The sequence below is a fragment of the Parasteatoda tepidariorum genome, chromosome 10 (assembly GCF_043381705.1).
Source record: "Parasteatoda tepidariorum isolate YZ-2023 chromosome 10, CAS_Ptep_4.0, whole genome shotgun sequence".
Lineage (NCBI taxonomy): Eukaryota > Metazoa > Arthropoda > Arachnida > Araneae > Theridiidae > Parasteatoda > Parasteatoda tepidariorum.
The window spans coordinates 24,261,724-24,283,030 of NC_092213.1; the positions used below are offsets into that span (position 1 = coordinate 24,261,724).

The 21,307-nt window shown below is 29.7% G+C and overlaps 1 protein-coding gene across 2 annotated transcripts in view; it reads left to right on the forward strand.

The window, feature by feature from the left end:
- The window catches only part of LOC107450329 (A disintegrin and metalloproteinase with thrombospondin motifs like), a 124,334-nt gene that overhangs the window by 76,114 nt on the left and 26,913 nt on the right, over nucleotides 1-21,307 (forward strand). For both annotated transcript variants that reach the window (XM_021147654.3, XM_016066096.4), the window contains 3 exons: nucleotides 2,067-2,130; nucleotides 12,797-13,008; nucleotides 18,228-18,314. In XM_021147654.3, coding sequence (XP_021003313.2) covers nucleotides 2,067-2,130; nucleotides 12,797-13,008; nucleotides 18,228-18,314 — 363 coding nt within the window. The remainder of the gene's footprint in view (nucleotides 1-2,066; nucleotides 2,131-12,796; nucleotides 13,009-18,227; nucleotides 18,315-21,307) is intronic.

Here is a 21,307-nt window from a genome sequence, read left to right on the forward strand (position 1 = left end):
TATCAGAGACAATTTATCGAGGAAGACTCTAGGCAACAACTGCCTTGAGTCTTCCTCGACAGTCGTGGCATGCATTAGAATAAAGGCATGTATTGTTTTCTTTACATGCCTGTCTGGGCACGTAAATAATCAATCATTAATACCGTAAAATTCCGATTAAATAATGTTCCTCAAATTTCGAATAAAATAGCCGAGATTTTGGAGAGAGGAAAAAAACTTCGACAAAGGCAGGAAAAAAATCTACAGTAATGGAAAAGATTGAAATATTATTTATTTTAACTCTTTGCTTATTATTTATTTTAACCCTTTTTTCAACAACCCAGAATATCAGTTGCTATCATGCGCCGTAGGTAAACGGTTAGTTACCTAAAATAAGAAGCTATTAAATAAAGCAAGCTCATTTCTTATTCTCTTAGTAAAGATGAGGAAATTTTTATTTAAAATAATTAATGTAAAAGTCTATAATATCATTTTGAACTAGACATTTTTGCTGACTTAAAATAAAAGTGTTGATATTGATATGTTGTTGTTAATGTTATTTTTTCAACGCATTAATAATCTTTTTATATATTTTCATTAATAATCAATTAAAATCGATGTTTGGGGCATGTTTTTTGTAGACAAACATGCTTGGTAGATTAAATTAAAATTTCGAAATTTTTCAAGCCGTTGTCTTCCCTACATATTTTGGTGTATAGTGCACCAAAGAAAAAAAAAACGAAAAAAAAATGGATTAAACTGAATAACTTTTGATATAATGACGGGATCTTCATGTTTTTTTAACTCAATCTTGATGTCTCGAGAGGGTGATCTCAAATATGCTACTTAATAAGTTCAGACGATATTTTAAGTTAGGAAAATGAACTTTCTCTGAATAAACATACCTTTTTTTCGTGGGATTCAGATTTCTGACCCCCGAATTATAGGGGGTAGCCACAATTGAATTTCAAAAAAGTCAGATATTTAAAATTTGATTTTTCAGGAACTATTCGGCCGATTTGTCTCAAATTTTGAATTTTGCCATGAAGTTATATTCCTTAAATTGATAAAAAAAAATTTCATACCTTACAATTCAACAGTTTTTCGACCATTTTTAAATAATATAATGAAAAATAATAAATATTTACTCGAAACTATTTTTTGCATGGAATTATCTTGCCTAAACAAATTTCATATTTGTGGGCAAATATAGATTTCAATTTGCTTAAAAAGTTCTCGAAATATAGCGAAATACGCAAAAAGTAAAATTAACTTTAAGGGGTCCAAACTTTGGAACTCTCCTCTGATCAAACTCTCGAGACCATATTTCCCAGATTGCAACTACCCCTATATTTTGAGCGTCAGAAATCCGAAACAGTAAAAAAAAGAGTTATGCTTATTGAGAGAAATTACAAAGTACATTTGTGACTGATTTTGTAACTCAAAATATCGTCTGCGCTTATTAATTAGGATATATGAGGTCATCCCCTCGTGCCATTAAAATTGAGTTTTAGATCGTGAAGATCCAATCATTAGATCAAAAGTTATTCATGTTTGTCAGTTTTTTACTATTTTTTTGCACAGTGTGCGTTGACATACAAAGTTGATGTCCCCAATACGTTGCAGTTTAGAATGAGCATCTTCCACACTTTTATTAATTTCGTAAATTTTGTCCCAGTAATGAATTTTCTTCATAAAACTAAGACGTATTGTTTTCTTAAAGAAGGAATTGTTCTGGTGCTTATTGTTGCCAAAAAAATGTCTGTGTTTGAATTTTCATAAATTTCTATATTACAGTCAGTAAAAAAATTGATTGCGATTTTTGTTGTTCTATTTCCGTATTCATTATATATATGCGTAGACAAGAGGTTATTTTACTTTTAGAACAATGTGTAAAATTCATTAATTATTGATTATATATTCTTTAGTATACGTTATTTAGTATATATTATTATGTATCATTTATTATTATTACAATTATTTATTATCATTTTATATTATTATGCATTATTTAATGTTTTTAACCAATTGTTGCTCGTCGATTTAAACATGATTTAACAATTTATGCTTTATGTTTTTTCTTCTAGCTTCACAAACGTATGGATCCAGTTCTCTTAAGGCAAACGTTTCATGTTGAATCCTATGATCAAGGTAAGTTTTTGAATTAAAAATATGTCCAGATATTACACATTTTCCTCTTTAAGTGATAGTTATATCCTTTATTTTTTTGTTGTGATATTTTTTTATTTTAAAAACCTGGTACATAAATTTTAAATTTAAACTCTGAAAGATCTAATAGGGCTTTTACGCTGTAAAAACGAATACTCAAGCATTACAAAACTCAACACAATTTTTGACGAAACCGTTTATACTCCGACTGCAAAATTTCGGTGAAGTGACAAAATATTGTTATTTCTTCGAGAAAACAAATTTAAGAAAAATAAAACACTTTTTCTAGTGAAAGACATTCTTTAAAGACCTTTTCTAATGAAACTGTTTCCTAGTACTATAATCAGAGTGAAAATTTCGTCATACTGACGAAATATCTGACATCTACGAGGAAACAAATTTCGCTAAAATTAAAGACATACTTCGTCATTCTATTTTTTTCAAACAAATCACTAAAAGGGACTCTTAGGGACTAATGCATCTAACTTTTCTTATAATCACTTTATCGTGGGTATCATATAGATGGATCCATACCGCCCAATAACACTGGTAGGACACATAGAACAAAGAAATAAATTACAACCATTCCGGAAGCGGGATCCAAACCCGGGATCTTCCTGACACGAGGCCAACTCATTGAATACCATAAAAGCGCTTAGGCACATTTCGTCCCTTTATTTTCGATCGTCTAGTCATCATCTTGGTTTCGTCAATCTTGTTAACAATCTCCCACAATGCACTGCGATGATGTATCGAGATGATAAAACATTGTCTTACATTTGAGAGTTCGCGTTTCGACATAAATCACTGTGTTTTTGTGACGAAATGATCCTCAAAGTTATCGAAATACAGCTCAAGGATTGCTGAATCGTCAAAAGTAAGTTTCATTTCTGAGAGTATAGAAACTGAAGAAGACAGCTTGGATATGAGTTGTATTTTAGATGTTATTCAATATTTAGACATTATACAAGCTTTTGTTGAAATATGCTTTATTAAAATTTCATGGAATAAAAACTTCTAATTATAATATAATTTAAAATTTTTTTGATAAGCATAAGCATTTTATTATTATTATTTACATTAAAACGAACATACATGAAATATTTTTGTTACCTAGGATCACATAATCCATAATGGCAACTGTGGTATTATATATCCAGCCCCAAAAAGCCATGCAAGCTAAAAACTTGCTACACAACGAAATACACTCTATAGTCTTAAGGTCCAAACCAAAACGAAACTAACTATGTGATATAGCACAGCAACCATAAAAGCTACATATAATAAATTCACACAACGAAATAAAAAGACGGCACATGAAGCAGAATATACGAAATGTAAAAAGCATTCGACATTTTATTGGATAACAGGGTGGTTGACAGGGTCATTTAAGAGTGGCGAATACACGTAAATGTTTGTTGTCACACTGTAAAAAATTCCGAACGGCTTAAAGAAACGGCACATAGGCACATTCATGAAATCCATTTTTACATTCCGTAATTTTTAAAGTAATGTTTATTTAATTAAGTTTTTTTCATCTAATTAGGAAGAATAAGGGTTTTTGAACTGGATTTAAGTTTAAAAAAGGAACACTTTTTGGCATAAATTATTTCAGAGGAGAATAATATAAGGGTCTATTCCATTTTAATTGCACAAGTGCTCCCCGCTCTATTTGAGCCGAATCGAGTATTAAACTAGCAATATATTTCAGAACAATTTTTATAGTTCTATCAGTATTGTAATTTTATATCAAAAGCGTGATAATAAAACTTAACCTTGAACACACTTTGTTCAAATATAATATGTTTTTATTTTAAGAACACATAACTTTTACATATAAAAGACTTGCAGAGAAATAAATGAATTTGAACATAATAACCACCTTTCAGTTAACAAAAAATTTTATTTCCTTATCTGTAAATATCTCACGACATGGCAATTTGTTGCATAATGCTAAATTGTTTTTCTGATTAAAAAAATGAGTGAAAATGTTTATAAAAACAATTATTATTTTGTTCTGAAAAATTTGTGACTGAATAAAATTCTTTTGAAGGTTATGTAAGTATGTTAGTCGAAGGAGAGTAGAATGTTTAACTTGTAAACGAATTTTGACGCTTTGAGGTTGATTGAGCAAGTTGGTATTGTTTTAAATAAAAGTGAACAATAAAGTATGCGGATACAATGAGTTTTAGATTTTTTTTAAATCTAAAATCTTCATTTACATTGTCATAGTACATTTTTCGAAGTTCTTAATCGTTTTTAATGATAAAAAGCCCTCTTAATGATGCCTCTAATTTTGCATTTAAAAATAATAGATACAAAATTTTGGGCATTTTTGGACTTTTTTATTGTTTTATAATTAAATAATGAACTTAATTGCCTTTCACATAAAAAACAGTACTTTCATATCCATAAGTATGGAAGAAAGGATTTGATTTTTGTTTCTTCTGCTATCATAAAGTCTAACTTGAATTCTGAATGTTTTCTTCAACTTAGGCAAGTTTTCTTTTCTTTTTTTGGATGAATTTTGAAACGATTTGTTGTATTTTACAATGTTTAAAAGAAAATAACTTTCTTAAATTTAAAATATTTTTATCTAAATGTTCTACTGTATCTTCAAAAAATATTAAATAAGTTAAAAATAATAATAAATAGAAAAATATGGCACCTTAAAAGCATAAATGTAGTTTTCTAAAATGCTAACTTCAAAAAAAAAAAAAAAAAAAAAAAAAAAAAAAAACCCGCTGAAAATGCAATAAAATATGGACATTAAGTATACAAAAAACTTGGCTGTAACTCATAATATTTTCAGTTACATCAAAAATTGAAAACCCTAATTTTTTAATTAATATATCAGGGAAAACTTCTAAATATTATGGTGAGCTAATTAGAATAATTGGACGATTGAAAACTATTTAACAGAAAGATATTCCACGCAGAAATACCACAAAGAGTATGCATTGTTACAATATTGCCGAAAATACCAGAATACGGTAACATTTACTGTGTTTCTGGCTCTAGGGTACCCTCTAAAAGCTTGGTTTATTTTACCGAGGCGCTTTGGTAAAGGTATTGATTAAATTAACTATATAATTTTAAAATTCGAAATAAAATTTTGTAAGTGTATTAAAATTTAATAATTCTATCATGATACTTTAGAACATGCCATAAAAGCCATTTTTTCAGTTAAATTTAAATTTCCGTTTTGTATTTTTTGTGTTAATAAGAGCTATAATTTTGAGAACCTGAACTTCCGGTAAACCGCTACAGAAAAATTACCCAATGCGTTTAAATTGCGCATATTTCGGTTTTACCTACCACAAAAAAAAATTTTTCTTACCAGAAATGTTATTAATAACGTTCGGTAATTTTACCAAAATATTTTTCTCTGTAAACACAATTCATGGAAATTTTCAAAAATTGCTTATTAATATTAATAATAAAATATGATTGTTTTGTAAAGGTGTAATATTCCATTACCTCTCATTGAAGAGAAAGATTGGTGTACAATCAATGCGTGTTAATCTAGAGCAAAAATTTCTGTCTAACGGAATTTGGAAAGGCTTTAGGTGACACGGATATGACAACATCCAAAACTTTCTGATTTTACAGAGTTAATTAAGCGTTTGAAATGGTAATAACCTGGACAAGTATCTCGAAAAATTAATAATCTCTAGAAATAGCTATTTTTTGGGCAGGTCTTTTTGTTTCCAAAAAAACCACAAACAAAAAAAAGGGAAGAAAAGAAAAGAAAAAGAAACGAGTATGAACAAGATGCGCTAATGAAACTTGAAAAGCGCTGAGTTTGAATTGGAAGGCATTTTGAAAAGTTTTAGAAGAACTACACAAAGAGGAAAAAAATCCTGGTAAAATTATCAAAATGGCAATGCAACAAGATTTCTGATAAAAGAAATCATATCTGATTGATAAATCCAAAATAAACGGCATTTAAACCATTCATTCTGTTTATGTGGTAACGGTTAAACAGAAATTCTGGTTTTCAAAATTATAACTCTTATTACTACACATTTAGTAAGAAATGCAAAACTGAAAAATAAAGGCAACCGAATAAATGGTTTTCATGCCATGCCCTAAGATATTATGATAAAATTACCAGTTTTATCGCATTCACTAAATTTTATCACTTATTATAAAATTATATTTTATTATTAGCTTTATCAAAACCATTAACAAAGCTCTCCGGTAAAGATTACCGAACTTTTTGATGTTGCCATAGAGTCAGAAATACGGTAAACTTTATCATATTCCATCAGTTTTGACCACATTCCCCCCCCCCGAAGCACCAATGATTTGACAATAAAGATGCTGTTAACATAGATTACAATTTGACTTAGTTTATTATTTTTAAAAATTTTTTACCGTAATTTAGACATGAGCTTTACTTTTTTGAAGATTTTAAATCCGAAATTTCAGATTCATTTAAAATTATAGATTCTAATTCGGATTTTGTCTTCTAACTTTTCACTTGAACGCTAATCTTTATAGCTGTCTTCGTTAAAAAAATTAAATGTGTTTTTAATTAAAAATATTAAAAATAAAAGGTTATCATTTTAAAGAAACAATGAAGAAGTACTTTTCCTTCTTGGTTTTCGGTCACAATTATAACACGAAATTTATTAATCATATCCACTCAACTAAGTACTATAACCAGGAAATAGTTTTGTTTAGCGAAGAGCTTGTTATAATTTCTATACAAATTGTGATGATTTTACCTCCTACCTATTTAGTTCCTGCAGTTGCGTGCTTTTAGACAAGGCGTTATATTTATGTTTACTTTAATACCTAAACGGCATGACTCACTGACAAAAACGCCAAGTGCTTAACTCGTGACGGAGACCGTCTGTTTCTGAGAGATTGAAAAAAATTTTAATGACGGCTCATCTTTAAATCAAAACATCAATCCCACCCCTATAGAGCTGCGTAAAAGGTGCCAGTTCTTCTTGAGCGTTGGCAAACCAAGGACGTGAATTCGGAAGAAACCACCCAAAGAATATGTGAAAGTTGAAACATATGCGTCGGGGTCAAGGGCTACCTGCAGTTGCATCTGATAAAGCACTCTATTGTTGTCCAGTTTTTTAGAAATTTGATTACTTTTATAAATTTTAGGATTAACAAACAATGTTTTTGTAGTTGACTCTACTATTCTACAAGGACATTAGCGAAATTACTGCAGAGTAATTAGATGGTGGGTGGTTTGTTTTCCCCAAAGTTAAAATAACAGTGCAGCTTCATCAAAAAGTAGTCAGTTATTGTAAGCTTCATATATATTGGAGTGTAGCATTTTAATGTATCGCTTAATAAATTTTTTTGAAACTAAAATATTTAACTTCAAATTATTTTTATGCTTTTAATAAAAAGTGTTATAAAAATTAATAATTAAATATTTAAACAAAAAGAAATTTAAAAAAAAACTATATAATTTTTTTTAAATTTTTCAATTCACTGGTATAAGCACTTATTATTATAATCCTGCTGATATCATGCAATTTTTACTATGTGTGGAAATTCAATAGGAATATTTTTTTATAATGAAAAATACTGATAATTGACCAACACAAAGCAATTCTTGCATTGTTCCTTTTTTAACACCAGAGAACTACTGATACATTCATAAATTATGATTTTTTTTAAAACCTTTTATTTAGAAAAAATGTCGAAAAATATATAAAGTCATTAGCATATTTTTTAATAAATTTAATAAGTGATCGCTATGAGTGAGTGGAATATGTATTTATTGTGACTTCTGTATTTCTGCCTGACAGTCTTATTTTGTGATCATAGCTAAAGCTTAAAACTTTCCCTTACTTTTTTTTTACTTGTACTTTTAAAGTGACTTTATATGAATTACCTTCAATCATCAGAATTATTTAAAAAAATACAAAATCATTGACCAGCAATAGTAGAAAATCAATAATATTAGATGGCAAGAAATTACAAAAGGAAATCAAAGTTATTTTTTAAAAAAAGTGAATATTTTTTATTTCAGTAATTTAGAAATTATTTTTAAGATTTGCTTTGTAATTTGCAAAAAATTGTCTTTTGTCTGTTGCGTTAGATTTTTCGCAAAAAATATTTCTCGAAAAAGTAACACACCCTCAAAAGACATTTCATATTTATACTGTTAGAAATTTCTCGGAAAAAATGGTTAAATAAAAATAGAAGAAATTATTAGCTATTTAAATATGCTCAACCTACACTGCTTAGTAACCATGAAAAAGATAATATTCATACTGTTAATTATGAGATAAATCGTTGATTCTCACTTAATGATCGTTGATTCTATTTTATCCACGCTTATTAAGGCATGACCACCTTATGAAGTCATTTAGTTCGTTGTAGCTAGGTACATATAATAGTCGAGGGGACTTATCTGTCAACCTTATGTCTAGTTGAATAATAATGTACTACATATGTCTTGTTGAATAATAATGTACTGGTGAAAACAATTGAGGAGACAAATTATTTTTTTATTTTTTCTAATATTTTTTATATCTGCACAGCAAATGAAGCCAAAACTGGCCAGATTAACATCCGATATAAGATCAATATACGGGAAAACAAAAAATGGACACAACCTGTACCTTATAATAAGGATATTAGATACTAGTTCATCATAGCAGCTATCTGACACACTGTCAGCTACACAACTGTCGCATCGGCGTTTCATCCTGTTTACCAGGATTCTTATCAATACCTGTGGCAATCACATTCACTCTGGCACCAAGCCACTTTTGAGCTAATCGATTTCCGTTGGGGCTGGTCTTCGAGTTCCAATTCAGTGTTGAGGGGCGTCCCATACAGTTCGATGGATTGAGGTCAGGAGACATCTCAGGCCACTCCAATCGCTGATTGTCCTCCTATTGGAGATATTCATCTACCAACTGAGCCTTGAATAGACTGGTACTATCGTCCATAACGATGAAATCAGGTTCATATGCTTCGCATGGAAAAGTCTCACATAGGATGGCAGGATCTTGTCCCTGTGCCTCTGACCTGTCCGAGTACATCTATCGAACACATGAAGATCGGTATGCTCTTTTGCCATGATGCCTGCCCAAACCATCTGACCATCTCTATCATAGTGGTCCTTTTCGATAATGTTAGAGGGCCGATATCGACTATCGGGTTTCCTCTCCAGACTGAATCGTGACTCATCACTGAAGAGAACCCACCCCCAATAATCCTTTGTCTAAGGCAGGTGTTCCATGCTAGACGGTCCTTTCTATAGGTCAGAGTCAAAAGGATGCAGATTACAGGGCATCTGGCATACAGTCCGTCTGCACTAAGTCTCTGGGAGACAGTTACCTGTGAAATAGATGTGCCTTTTGCAATTTACAGGCTGCGAGGCAGTTATGTTGATGTCGCGGACCTATTGCTTTTGGCTAAAAACCTCACATAACAGCCTTGAGCCCTCATTGTTTCCTTTTTACGGACTTGACCAGGTTGGTGGATTATTGTTCCAGTCTCTGTGAACTCCTTCCACACCACATTATGGAGACCACATTTCTCGAAACCCTACAAAAGGCAGTCTGTGATTTACCCACTTCGAGTCTTCTAATTATCTGCCATCTTGTGGCAACGTCTACGCGATGACGACTGGTCATACTAACGATAGGTAAATCAAAAGAAACAAGGATTGGGCTCAGCTAACATGCTTTCAAACGTCTCTACGCTACTAGCTTCGGCGAGAAAACGTGTATCATAAAAAAGTATATATTAATTCACATAGAAAAATTCACATAAGAATAATGCATTAAGTGTAAAAACATAATAAATATTTCATTTTAATAGACAGTTTGCAGATTAGTATCTATTCACTTTTTTTGATATTATGACTAACATCTTTCATCTTCTCACATTTATTAGGTCGGCGTAAAACTTAATATTGGGTGAATGTCAATATACAGACTTTAAAAAAATTATAACTCAGTTCAAGAAATTCTACGTGATGAATACTGACCATATTAAAGATGGGTAAACAGAAAATTCAAAGCGTTTTGTATCTTCAGTTTGATATTTTGTACTAAACGTGTGATAATACGAACTATAACTTTAAAACCAGTTACCGTATGAACGGAAATCGTTACCATATGAATGGTTTATATACCACATGTTTTGGTTTTATTACCAGAATAATGGTTTATTTTTTAGCAGAATTTTTCGCTCGTCTATTATTTAATCAACTTGGAGTCAAATAGATTTAAACAATATGGTTTTTTACGTGCACCGAATTTTAATATAGTGCATATAATAAAAAGTCATGAAGCTTTATTTATAGGAAGTTTCTTACTGAAATCCGTTACCATAGGATCGGAAAAATTACTTAATGAATGGTTAAAACCCTCTATTTTATTACCAAAATTAAACTTTTTTCCCCAGAAATGTCATTATCATACATTACGATAGATTTACCAGAATTTTTTCTCCTTGTGTAAGACAATGCAGCTTGATCCTAAGGGCACAAATTAGTTTTTGTAAACAAAACATCTATTCATACGTCTTTTTTTTCTCAGTCGAGTCACATGACATCATTTAATCGAATTGCTTATTAAACAGCACTCGGCAAATTGTTCCTTGCGTATTTCCACTTAAATCATAAGAAATCTGGCATTAAATTACATCACTACGTAACGGTTTAGATTTCTTTTAATGTCTGCTATCCTTGGAAGAAGCATAATTCGCCTCAAAGAAATAAGGAAGTCCCAATCGAGCAGAATGATGGGTGCCACTTAAGGTGTCAAGGCTGAGCATCTAACACCCACCTGTAATTGAAGATGAATGTCACTTTATGAACTCAGTAGCTTAAAGTTAGAATCGGAGTGTTCAACAAGTTCGCTCCTTTTGTCTTTAAGGTCAGCTGGTGAAAATAGCCTAAGCGTTCGAAAGGGTGTGTGGTAACTTAGATGGTTTGGGCGGGTTGACGTGTTTATAGTTATTAATAAAGTTTTCATTGTGTTGAATGAATTCTGTTGGTGCACAGAATCAGAGAGAGTTTATAAGTCTAGCGTCATCGATGATGGGAGCTTTATAAATATCAATCAATAAGTTTTCAATTTTATTTAAAAATTGCCTCTTTATGTTATTTATATAAGGGGTTCAGAAATGAAATGTATGGATATGATAAAATAGCGAGACATGTGCACATTGCGTCAAAAATGTAAAAATAAACAAATGAAATATTTTTAAAATATCTTTTCAATGATACTAAGTCCGATCTCCATCTTGATCTCTTGATACTGGGGCAATTCCGAGGGTTAAAGAGTAGTTTTAGGGGGGGGGGTGACTCTGTTATTAAGCAGGTTTTCATTCATATTAAACAACTCTTTTTTTTATTCATTTGATCTGACATCGAGATATTTCTATTGTAAATAATTTTCTAGCCATCTTAGCGATTTCAGTGCCACTTGTGAACCAAAATTCAAAAGCTGTACTTTAAATTGGGGTACATTTTTCTGGAAAATACAATTCTGGATTTAAAAAAATAGGAGTTAATATTTAGGTTTTTGAAATTACCTTCGAGCTCATGAGGAGATAAATGATCTTTGAAATCATTGAATGCATCTTTTGAAAATATTTTTTTTTCTTCGCATTTTTAGATTTGATATTTGACCTTTTCATAAATTTTGGGTACTCTTATATTTAAGTATTTCATGGTGAGAGTTTTTACGGGTGTGGGCTTCAAGCAGAAGTGTTTAAAGAGATTTACTCTAACGACTGGGTAAATTCCCCCTTTTCCTCCTATTGATGCTATATCCGTTGGTATGTAGTTCAGTGTCAAAGCTAAAGTAAAGTTAAAAGCAAATGAATTAATACTTATAAATAAAATTCTCCAATCCGCAAAACACCCATGAATATAAAAATGTATGATACATGTTTGCAATATTTGCAGAGTATAAAACTTTTTCAAAAATCTCACAAATCCCTTAGTTTACTTTCGCAGACGTGGAATTACCCATTATATTACAAACTATTACTAAAACCTACCCCCTTTACTGAAACATCTAAAAAACATTGCAAATCTCTTCACTTCTAAGACGCACATGTATTTTAGTGACATCTATTTATTAGACATCAAATTTATGAGTTATAGAGCTACTCTGATAATATTGTGTTCAGAATAATCATTGAACTTTGTCGCTCACAACAAACTTTACTATGAATGGATATGCTGCAAATATATACATTGCATATATTTACAACTTACTCTTTATGTTATTTTACACATTCACGAAGATTAAATTTCTGATCTAAGAAATTTAACGACATTATTATAATCTATTCAGAGCTCATGTAAATTTTTAATTTTAATATTAATAATATTTAAAATTTGTACAGTTTTTTTTCCTTATGACATATCACAAAAAATTTAAAGAATCCAATGAAATATCCCAAAAATGCTTTATTATTTTTTTACAAAATATCATAATTAAGAAAATGACGTTGTAAGCATTATGAAATAAATGTTTCTTGAAAACTAAAAATATTTTTTAAACATAAATGGGATTTTTTTAGTAGTGTAGCATGGTGAAGTGTGTACCGGTGTACTATGTTGGTCTCAGTGTTTTGTTTGTGTAGTAATTAACTAATCAAATTATATATGATTCGTAATTACGTTTTGCTTTTTCAGTTCCTCAATACGAAGTGGTGCATGTTCGTGCTGTATCTAAACGCAGTACAGCTAACAGTCAAGTACGGCGAGTGCATTTATCAGCATTTGGTCGTGATATGCATTTAAATTTACAAAGAAACGATGATTTTGATTCTCGTCTTAGATCTATGAAAATGTATTTGGCAGAAAGTACGAACAATGGAATCCAGTACAAAGAGATGCCCCCGGAAGTAAGTGAAGCGTTTTTTTTAAAAGTAATTTAAATATTTATTTCAAAGACGGAAAGATTATAAGTTAATTTTTGCTTACTTACTCTGATTACATATAAGAGTTTTCAGCAAAATCAATTTATGTAACAAATTCTAATTTGTTAATGCCATTTAAAAAGAAAGTTTCATTTATCTATTGCAAAGTAACAGCTAACATTTTATTATTTTTATTTTACAGGCAGCGTGGAACAGCGGTTCCATTTTGAGTTTACCGCTATCTATGTTCTTGCCGTGTTCTAACCGTTATCTGTGTTCTCCGTAGTTTTGTAAATTTGAACCCAAACCAAGACTAGGAAACTCCCAGCCCTGGTTACTGGGACAAACCAACCGTGGAGGACCTTTTGATGCAATTAATACTTATTTGCGTTACACGGAGATGTAAAGTGCGAAAACCTCTTATAGTTAGTCTGATGTCTAGGGGATTCTAACCCATGATCTGTCTATCACTATGGACATTTTTACGTCAGCATTGTTGCTGGTGCGAGCCATTAGCAGTATTCAAATCAGCCAGGATTTGAACTAGAGTCTAGCGCTATATTCCCCTAGTCATTTTGGTCCCCTCAGTTGACATAGAGGGTATTCTAGACCCACTGTCTTCAATTTTTCATTCTCTACTGATTACCAAGCAGAAAATATTTCATCCCGTCTGCCACTAATCTAATTTTTAAGGAGAGAGAAAGTTTTCGAACTGATTAGAGCTGGCTCTTAAATGCCCCCCTTCAAAATAAAATTGGCTCATGTTGGCAAATTTTAAGAGTTGTACACTGAGAAAAAAAGTATGGTTAAAACTACCAAAATATGGTGAGATTCGCTGTGTTTTTAGCTCGATGGTAACACAAAAATGCTTGGCAATTTTTACCGAATGCTTTGGTAATGATTTTGGTAAAATTAACATATTTAATGACTTCGGTAAAATTAACATAATGATTTTGGTAAAATTAACATAAAGTTTAGTAAATGTGATAAAATTTGGTAATTTTATCAAGATCTAATTCTTAGAGCATGGTATAAAACAGATTTGTTTGGTTAAATTGACTACTCAGATATGTAATTTTTACTAAATGTGTGGTAATAACAACTATAATTTTGAAAACTTGAATTTCCGGTAAACCGTTGCAATATAAAAGGAATCACATCGATGGTTTAAATACCGTATATTTTGATTTTATTAACAAAAATTATGTTTTTTTTACTAGAAATGCCATTACTATACAGTGCTGTAATTTTAAAAGATGGTTTTTCTCTGTGTACTGATGAAAAAGATATTCAAGTTTGCAAGTTTTCAAACAAACATATTGAAAAAAAGAACATTTTTAAACAGGATAATCAAATATGCAGAAGAAAAATAAGATTACGATAGTTATAAATTAAATTTACTTAATAATAACAAGAAAGGTAAAAATATTTTCTCTAATATTTTATTTACAACTTCACATCAATGGGAAAACATGAAATTTCATTGCATTACCGAAACGAATTCCCTCATTCCTTAACTGTTCCTTTGTGGACATCAGAAAGTTTTTCGTGGACCAACATATAAAAAAACTAGTTTAAGTTAACTAGTTAAGGACTAGTTTAAGCAACATTTTACTAGTTTAGGTTTCATTTTTTTCGATTATAGTTGGGTAACATCTCTTAAAAAGGGCAACAATTTAAGTGACACTGTACCTGCCTTAATCATGTTCCGCTCTTAAGTCATGGAGGAAGCTGCGTTTCTTAAATATGCAGTATATACTCTCCCTATCTCAAAGTTGAAGGAATGCTAAAAAAATTTCGAGATTGCGAGCTTTCGCGATAACATGTTAAGAACTAAATATGTTCCAAAAAATAGAAAATATGTTCGAAAATACTACTCTAAAATGTAGAGTGATGAAGCATAAAAGTAACTACTATTAAATATGCATGTAATGATAGTTAACCATAAGTCAAAATACAACAATTTTAGCTTTATTTTTAAAAGTAAGACAAAAAAAATTATCCATTAAATAGAAAAGAATTTGTTTTACAATGAACTTGCTTTGTGATTTTTCCGAACGAATTTAATTTTTGCTTCGAAAAAAATTCGACATAACAAGGTTTTGAGAAGGAACTCTTCGACATATGAATTCAAATTAACATTAGGTGGATATATAATGCCAAGGGGAAAATATTTTATTGACATACCAAGATATCGATATATCGAGGTTCGATATATCGAGAGCGTACTGTAAAAAGTAGTATTGGTGCCTTAATCAATCGTTTCATTCAGTCAGTTATTTAATATTTTGAAATCCAACTCTAAGAATTCAAAATAAGCAACCTTTAAGAAGCTACAAGATTTTCATTGTTCGGGAAATTCCAGCTAATTCAGAGATGATGAATTCGTTTTTCTATTTTCGTGTTAAAAAAATATGTCTATTATTTTAAGTACGATTTGATAAACGATAAAACATAAATTTGATTTAATACCTTGTTAAATAATTCCATAACTGATTATGTAAATACTACCATTTAGCAACACTCGTGATGGTTGATAAAAGAAATCAAGTTTTTTCTTCATTCCCTCAGGGTTATCTGATTTGTTTTGTTTCTGATATTCGTTTTTGTAATCGAAAAATGTGAGAAAAACAGACAATTAATTATATCTTCAATTTGTTGAAATCCATGAACCAAAACGAGCCTAATGTAAGTCATAGCAAAATTAATTTTCATGCACCGTATAAAAAGAAACAAATTATCGTCGTGTTATCGTAGTGATGAAAAAATAATTGTTCATGAAAAAAAAAATGTTCAAAAACATGCGTGATTGCGCAATGTATTGTTATCTGTGAAAAATTAATGGATGGAATTCTGAGTGAATAATATTAGCTGTTAGTTTTAAAAAAGTAGCATAAACAATAGAAATATTGGTATTTTTATTTAGAAAATTGGTAGAGTAATAAGGTATTGGTAACATTATTCTTATTAACGTTTGTAAGATTGATAGGATTTTGATTACATTAATCTTACTGAATAAAAGTATTTTGGAAACAAAAGCATTATTAAGACTTTGAAAGATTAAATTAAAAACATAATCTATTAATTTGGGGTGAGAGAATTATCGACCATATCAACCTCCATCCATCAAAATGGACTTCAAGAAAGAATTCAATTATCACGTCTTATATACTAGTCAATTAGGATTGTATTATTGTAGTGGTAGTTATACTATATTGCCTCCCAACAGAATTTCATGTAGGATAAAATACGATGAATGGATATTACTAAATGATTCCAGAGAGCTGTATTAAGTTTACCGGATTTTTAAGTGCATGTTGTGAGAGTTATATTAAGTTCACTGCTGTGTTCGTAGTCTCTCTTGTGTTGATATTAGCAGTCGAGTGTGTAAAACCTCCAGTGGTGTGTGATCGAGATTGAGTAGCAACAGTGCGAGGACAACAACAATCACGAACAGCAGGTCAACTGTTCAGTGTGCATCCTCCATCGAAAAGGCATCGAAGTTGGTGAAGTGGCCAGTGAATTGGGATTATATTATTGTAATGGTAGTTACACTACAATTTAATTAAATTAAATTATAGAATTTTTTTTGCAAGAAAAGGTAGAATATTTTTATAAAAGTTATCTACTGCAAACTACTATCAGCCAATAATTTATTATCAAAGTTCATAATTTTATTTTATAGAAGCCAAGTTTTCATTAGAATAAATATTTCTGCATAAAAAAAGAAAATAATTCAGTAATATATATATATATATAAACATACATAACACAAGAAGAACAAAAAAGATAGGATGAAAAAAGAGAAAAAAAACGAAGAAATTTAAGAAAATTAATCATAAATATTTTTTTTTTGAAATAAATGTTAAATTTCTGAAATCATTAAAATTGTATAATAAATATCAACCTTATTAATTATAAACTTAATTTTATTATCCAGCATAATACTATTACTTTGGGCACATCCATTTTCGGGCCAATCCTTGGTAACTAACAAATCAAACGCGCTTCAATACTGTAGTAGGAACGTGGCATCTATTTACGTTTCTAACTCTAGTTGCGCTTTCGTTTACACATTTTGAAATTTAGTAATCTTAAATCGAAAATATTTTAAATCATTCTTGAAAGATTCCGGTACGAGTAAGTTCATTTGAATTCGCTACTCACTTTATAGATTTCATTTTGTGCTTTGTTCTATATTTTATTCTATTTTCGTTTCAATCTTTTAGAGTGCTCCTCACACTATTGTATTGATACAATATTAGAAAGCACTCTTTTTTGCGGATATAATTGTGTGAGCTCATGAAGAGATTCTCTCTATTAACTATTTTATTTTCCGACTTTTAAATATATATATTTTTTTTAATATTTTTTTAAAGTTTATTGTTATTGTTCTTAAGTTTACAGTTATTGTTCCTAAGCAACTCTGTTTTCTATATTGCATCTCAACTTGAGGGAATTCTTTTCGTTACCTTTCATTTTTATGATGATTTTCGAGTTTCTTTTTAATACAGTTCTTGATAAACAACTTCTTGTTTCTTGATAAATTATTATCTAGAGACTGATTAGGAACTTTTTTTTTTCAATTTTGAAAAGAAATTCTTTAAACTAAAAATGAAATTCTTTTAATTACGATAAATAGACAAATTGAAAAGTGGAATGGTAATTTAATAGATTTATAAATAATACTTTTCTCTGTGTTTTTGACACAAATAATGAAGCAGAAGAAAAAAATAAAACTCTTAAGCGATAAAGTTGTTTATTGTTAGCTTTGAATTGTAACGGTTTACTGGTAATTCTGGTTTTTATAATCATAGTTCTTATTACCATACATTTAGTAAAAAAATACAAAGTTGCAAAATAAATTTAACCAAATAAATGGGTTTTATGTCCTTCTTTAATGTATCATAATAGATTGATCAAATTTTATCACATTTACCAAATTTAATCATATATTGTAAAACAATATTTTATTGCTGATTTTACCAAAATCATTACGAAAGCACTTCAGTAAAAATTACCGAGCTTTTTGGTGTTCCCATAGAGCTAGAAACATGGTAAATTTTATGATATTCTGGTAGTTTTGACCAGACATCTTTCTCAATGTGATAAGTAAGATAAGTTTTTTCTCAGCGTTATAAGTAAGATAAGTGTTTTCTCAGTGTTTAAAATAAGTAAAATTTTTTCCCTTTTATTTCTATTAGGATGATGATCCTGGTACTACTTATCACGATTTAGATCAAATGGCTGCAGTAACTATTCGCCATGGAAACGACGGAAAACTACAGATGGTATTGTATATGCTTACCTCATTTAACGAATTAAAATAGAGTAATTAAATTTATACTTTAGCAACACTAATACTCTTATATTAAAATTGTTAAATTCCTGTTATTTAATCGGAATTTGAAATCATGGAAATAAAAGTCAATTTAAGATATTTTTAATTTCATTTGCACGTTTATCTTTAAGATTAGCTAGAAAGCGTAATTCGAATCCTTTGAATTAATAATCTTTAATTAGAAGTTTTTACTTCGTCACTAAGAACTACGATGGCTTTTCTTCGTGAATACATTAAATTAAATCTCACTCATATAATGTAGTGCAAAAAATATCGAAAACACTTTAACACAGATGTATTTGAACCATTTTTTTGGCTCTTAGTCCTGTATGTCCTATCCATAATAAGCAAAGGTTAACTATTATTCAATAAATAATAGCTTTTTAATTTGCATTAAAAAACCTTATAAATTATTTTTTTTATATTTTGGGCTGGATATTGGAGGATTTATATACAAGCTCTGATTCTAAAATAATGAATCAAAATCACAAAAAATCACGTAGAATTTAATAAATTTTTATAGTATATTGTGCCGGATTTTCGCATAAAATTTCTAAATAGAGAAAGGCCAAACAAGCAATATCTTATAAGAATTTTAGTTGACATATATTAATAAATATGTCATATTTTCTACAAATTTGAAACCTAGTCTAAGGTTATTTATTAGTTATTATAATAATGATATCAAAACTTGCTGAATTTAGTTTTGATGAAGAAAATATGATTTGATAAGAGACTGAATATAAAACAAAATTAGTTTTATATTCATTCAAAATTTGTTATTATAAAGTTATCTTAGAAATCATGAAATGCTGAATGGCACAAGAACTTTTGTGTTTTAAATACTTTATTGTAGCTTCAAATAAAACATTTTGTGATTCGCTAATACTTGACTCAAAATATAAATTAAAAACTTGCAATGATGGACACAGAAATTCCGCTTTTGTGCTGTAGGAAATCTAGTGTTTCGAATCGTGTTATTAATTTAAATAATCGGGATTCAAATTTAGATAGAACGCTTCGTCATGGTTTGAGAATATGATATGAAGTTGTCAATTTATAAGTAGATGATGAGCTTTTTGTGAAGAGGTTTCAAATTTACATGTGGCTTTTCCCACAATATTATTATAACGTTATAAATTCATTTTTAGTCCAATACAGGGATGGGCAAACTTTTTTGATCGAGGACGAAAAATCGAGAATAAAATGTTTGGTGGGCCAAGTAAAAAACTTCAAAATTAAAAAAAGAAAAGAAAAAAAGAAGCGATATACAAGTTTTAATTTAAATATTTAGTGAGATGAATGAAATTGCGATTTCATTTCTAAAAGTTCCTTATAGTGAGGTTCGAAGCGAGATGTGCTTATTTTAAGGAATGAGGCTAAGTGCTTGTCTGTTAGTCTACTTCTGAAATTATTTTTTCTAAGGTTCATAGTTGAAAACTCTTGTTCACATATATAAGATAATCACATATATAAGCACTGATTTTCTGGGCATGAAATATTAGATTTTGGAAACTAGCTTTCGGTAATGATTTGTAAAACTCAAACTTTGGCATATTTAGACACAACTGCTTCAGATGATTGTTAGATTGTCCGCACGTTGGAGCTTAAAATGAGCAGTCTGCAACATGTGAAGTACAATTCACCTATATCAGATTCCATAAGTCTGCTCCTCGAGAAAGACAAACGCTAGTTGGAGCCAATCTACGGCTATTCTATAAAGAACTTCTGCTTTCAACATTTTACTAAATTGAAGCTGCCTGTGCTAACTATTTCCATCAATTTATGTTTTGTAGAACAAAAATAGAGAAAGTGAAAAGGTTATCAGTAGTTTGCTAAAAAAGAAGGAACAGAAATAGCTTTAAACAAAGTCGACTGGAAACTTGATGCATATTGTTTATATTTGCCACGGATCGGTAAGCTGAAATTCTATCCGTTGGCCGGATAAAACCTTCCGGCGGGCTACAGTTGGCCCGCGGGCCGTAGTTTGCCAATCCCTGGTCTAATAAGTAGATTACAGAATAATATTTCGCATTACAGAGCATTAAAACAATTAAAACGTATTTGAAAAGCAGAAAAGGAACATTTTTTCTTTTTAGAGAAGAAGCAAAAATATTTTTGGAACATTTTGAAATGATTTTTTTACATTACAAAAATGATATGCTGGCTATGTGTCTTTGATTGTTTGTTCTCTGTGCGTGACAATAATTTTTAATGAATACCCAGGAACTTTTTTTCCTGTTTCATTAGTACGGAATCTATATTATTTGTAAGTTACAGTCAAATAACTTTATTACCAGAGAAATTCAGAGATTTTCAGGGTGATATCCGTATAAAATGATGAAAACTAATATTGTTCATCTGGTTTTAATATATTAACACTTCAACAACTCACTAAATTTCTAAATAGACAAATACTGAATAAGTAATATTTCAAGTGAAATTTTGCTGATATATATTGTTAAATTTATAATATTTTTCTATAACTCTGAACATAATGTGAGGTTATTTATAAGCTTTAACAAATCACTAAATTTCTAACACGACAAAATCCAAGCAATCAATCTTTCATAGGAATTTTTGTTGACACACAATGAAAAATTTATCATATTTTTCTATCAATCGAAAAATAGTCTAAGGAATATATTTAAAGTATTTTATTATTTTTATTTTAAACTTAAAACTTTATTGGATTTTACTTTATATAAAACAAATGCATTAAAATTTTATGATTTGGTGTATTCCTTCATGACTTCCTTTGAAAAATAATAGAATCTCATTAAACCAACAATTTCGTGACTTTATTTGATTTTTAAGAGTTTCGTACGATTAATTGTTAAGTTACTTCGGAAAATAAAAACTAAACTTTCCTGGATATCTGAGATTTATTTTTGAATTTCATAAATAAACTGATAATCTAAATGCTTCCTTGAACTGAGTTCG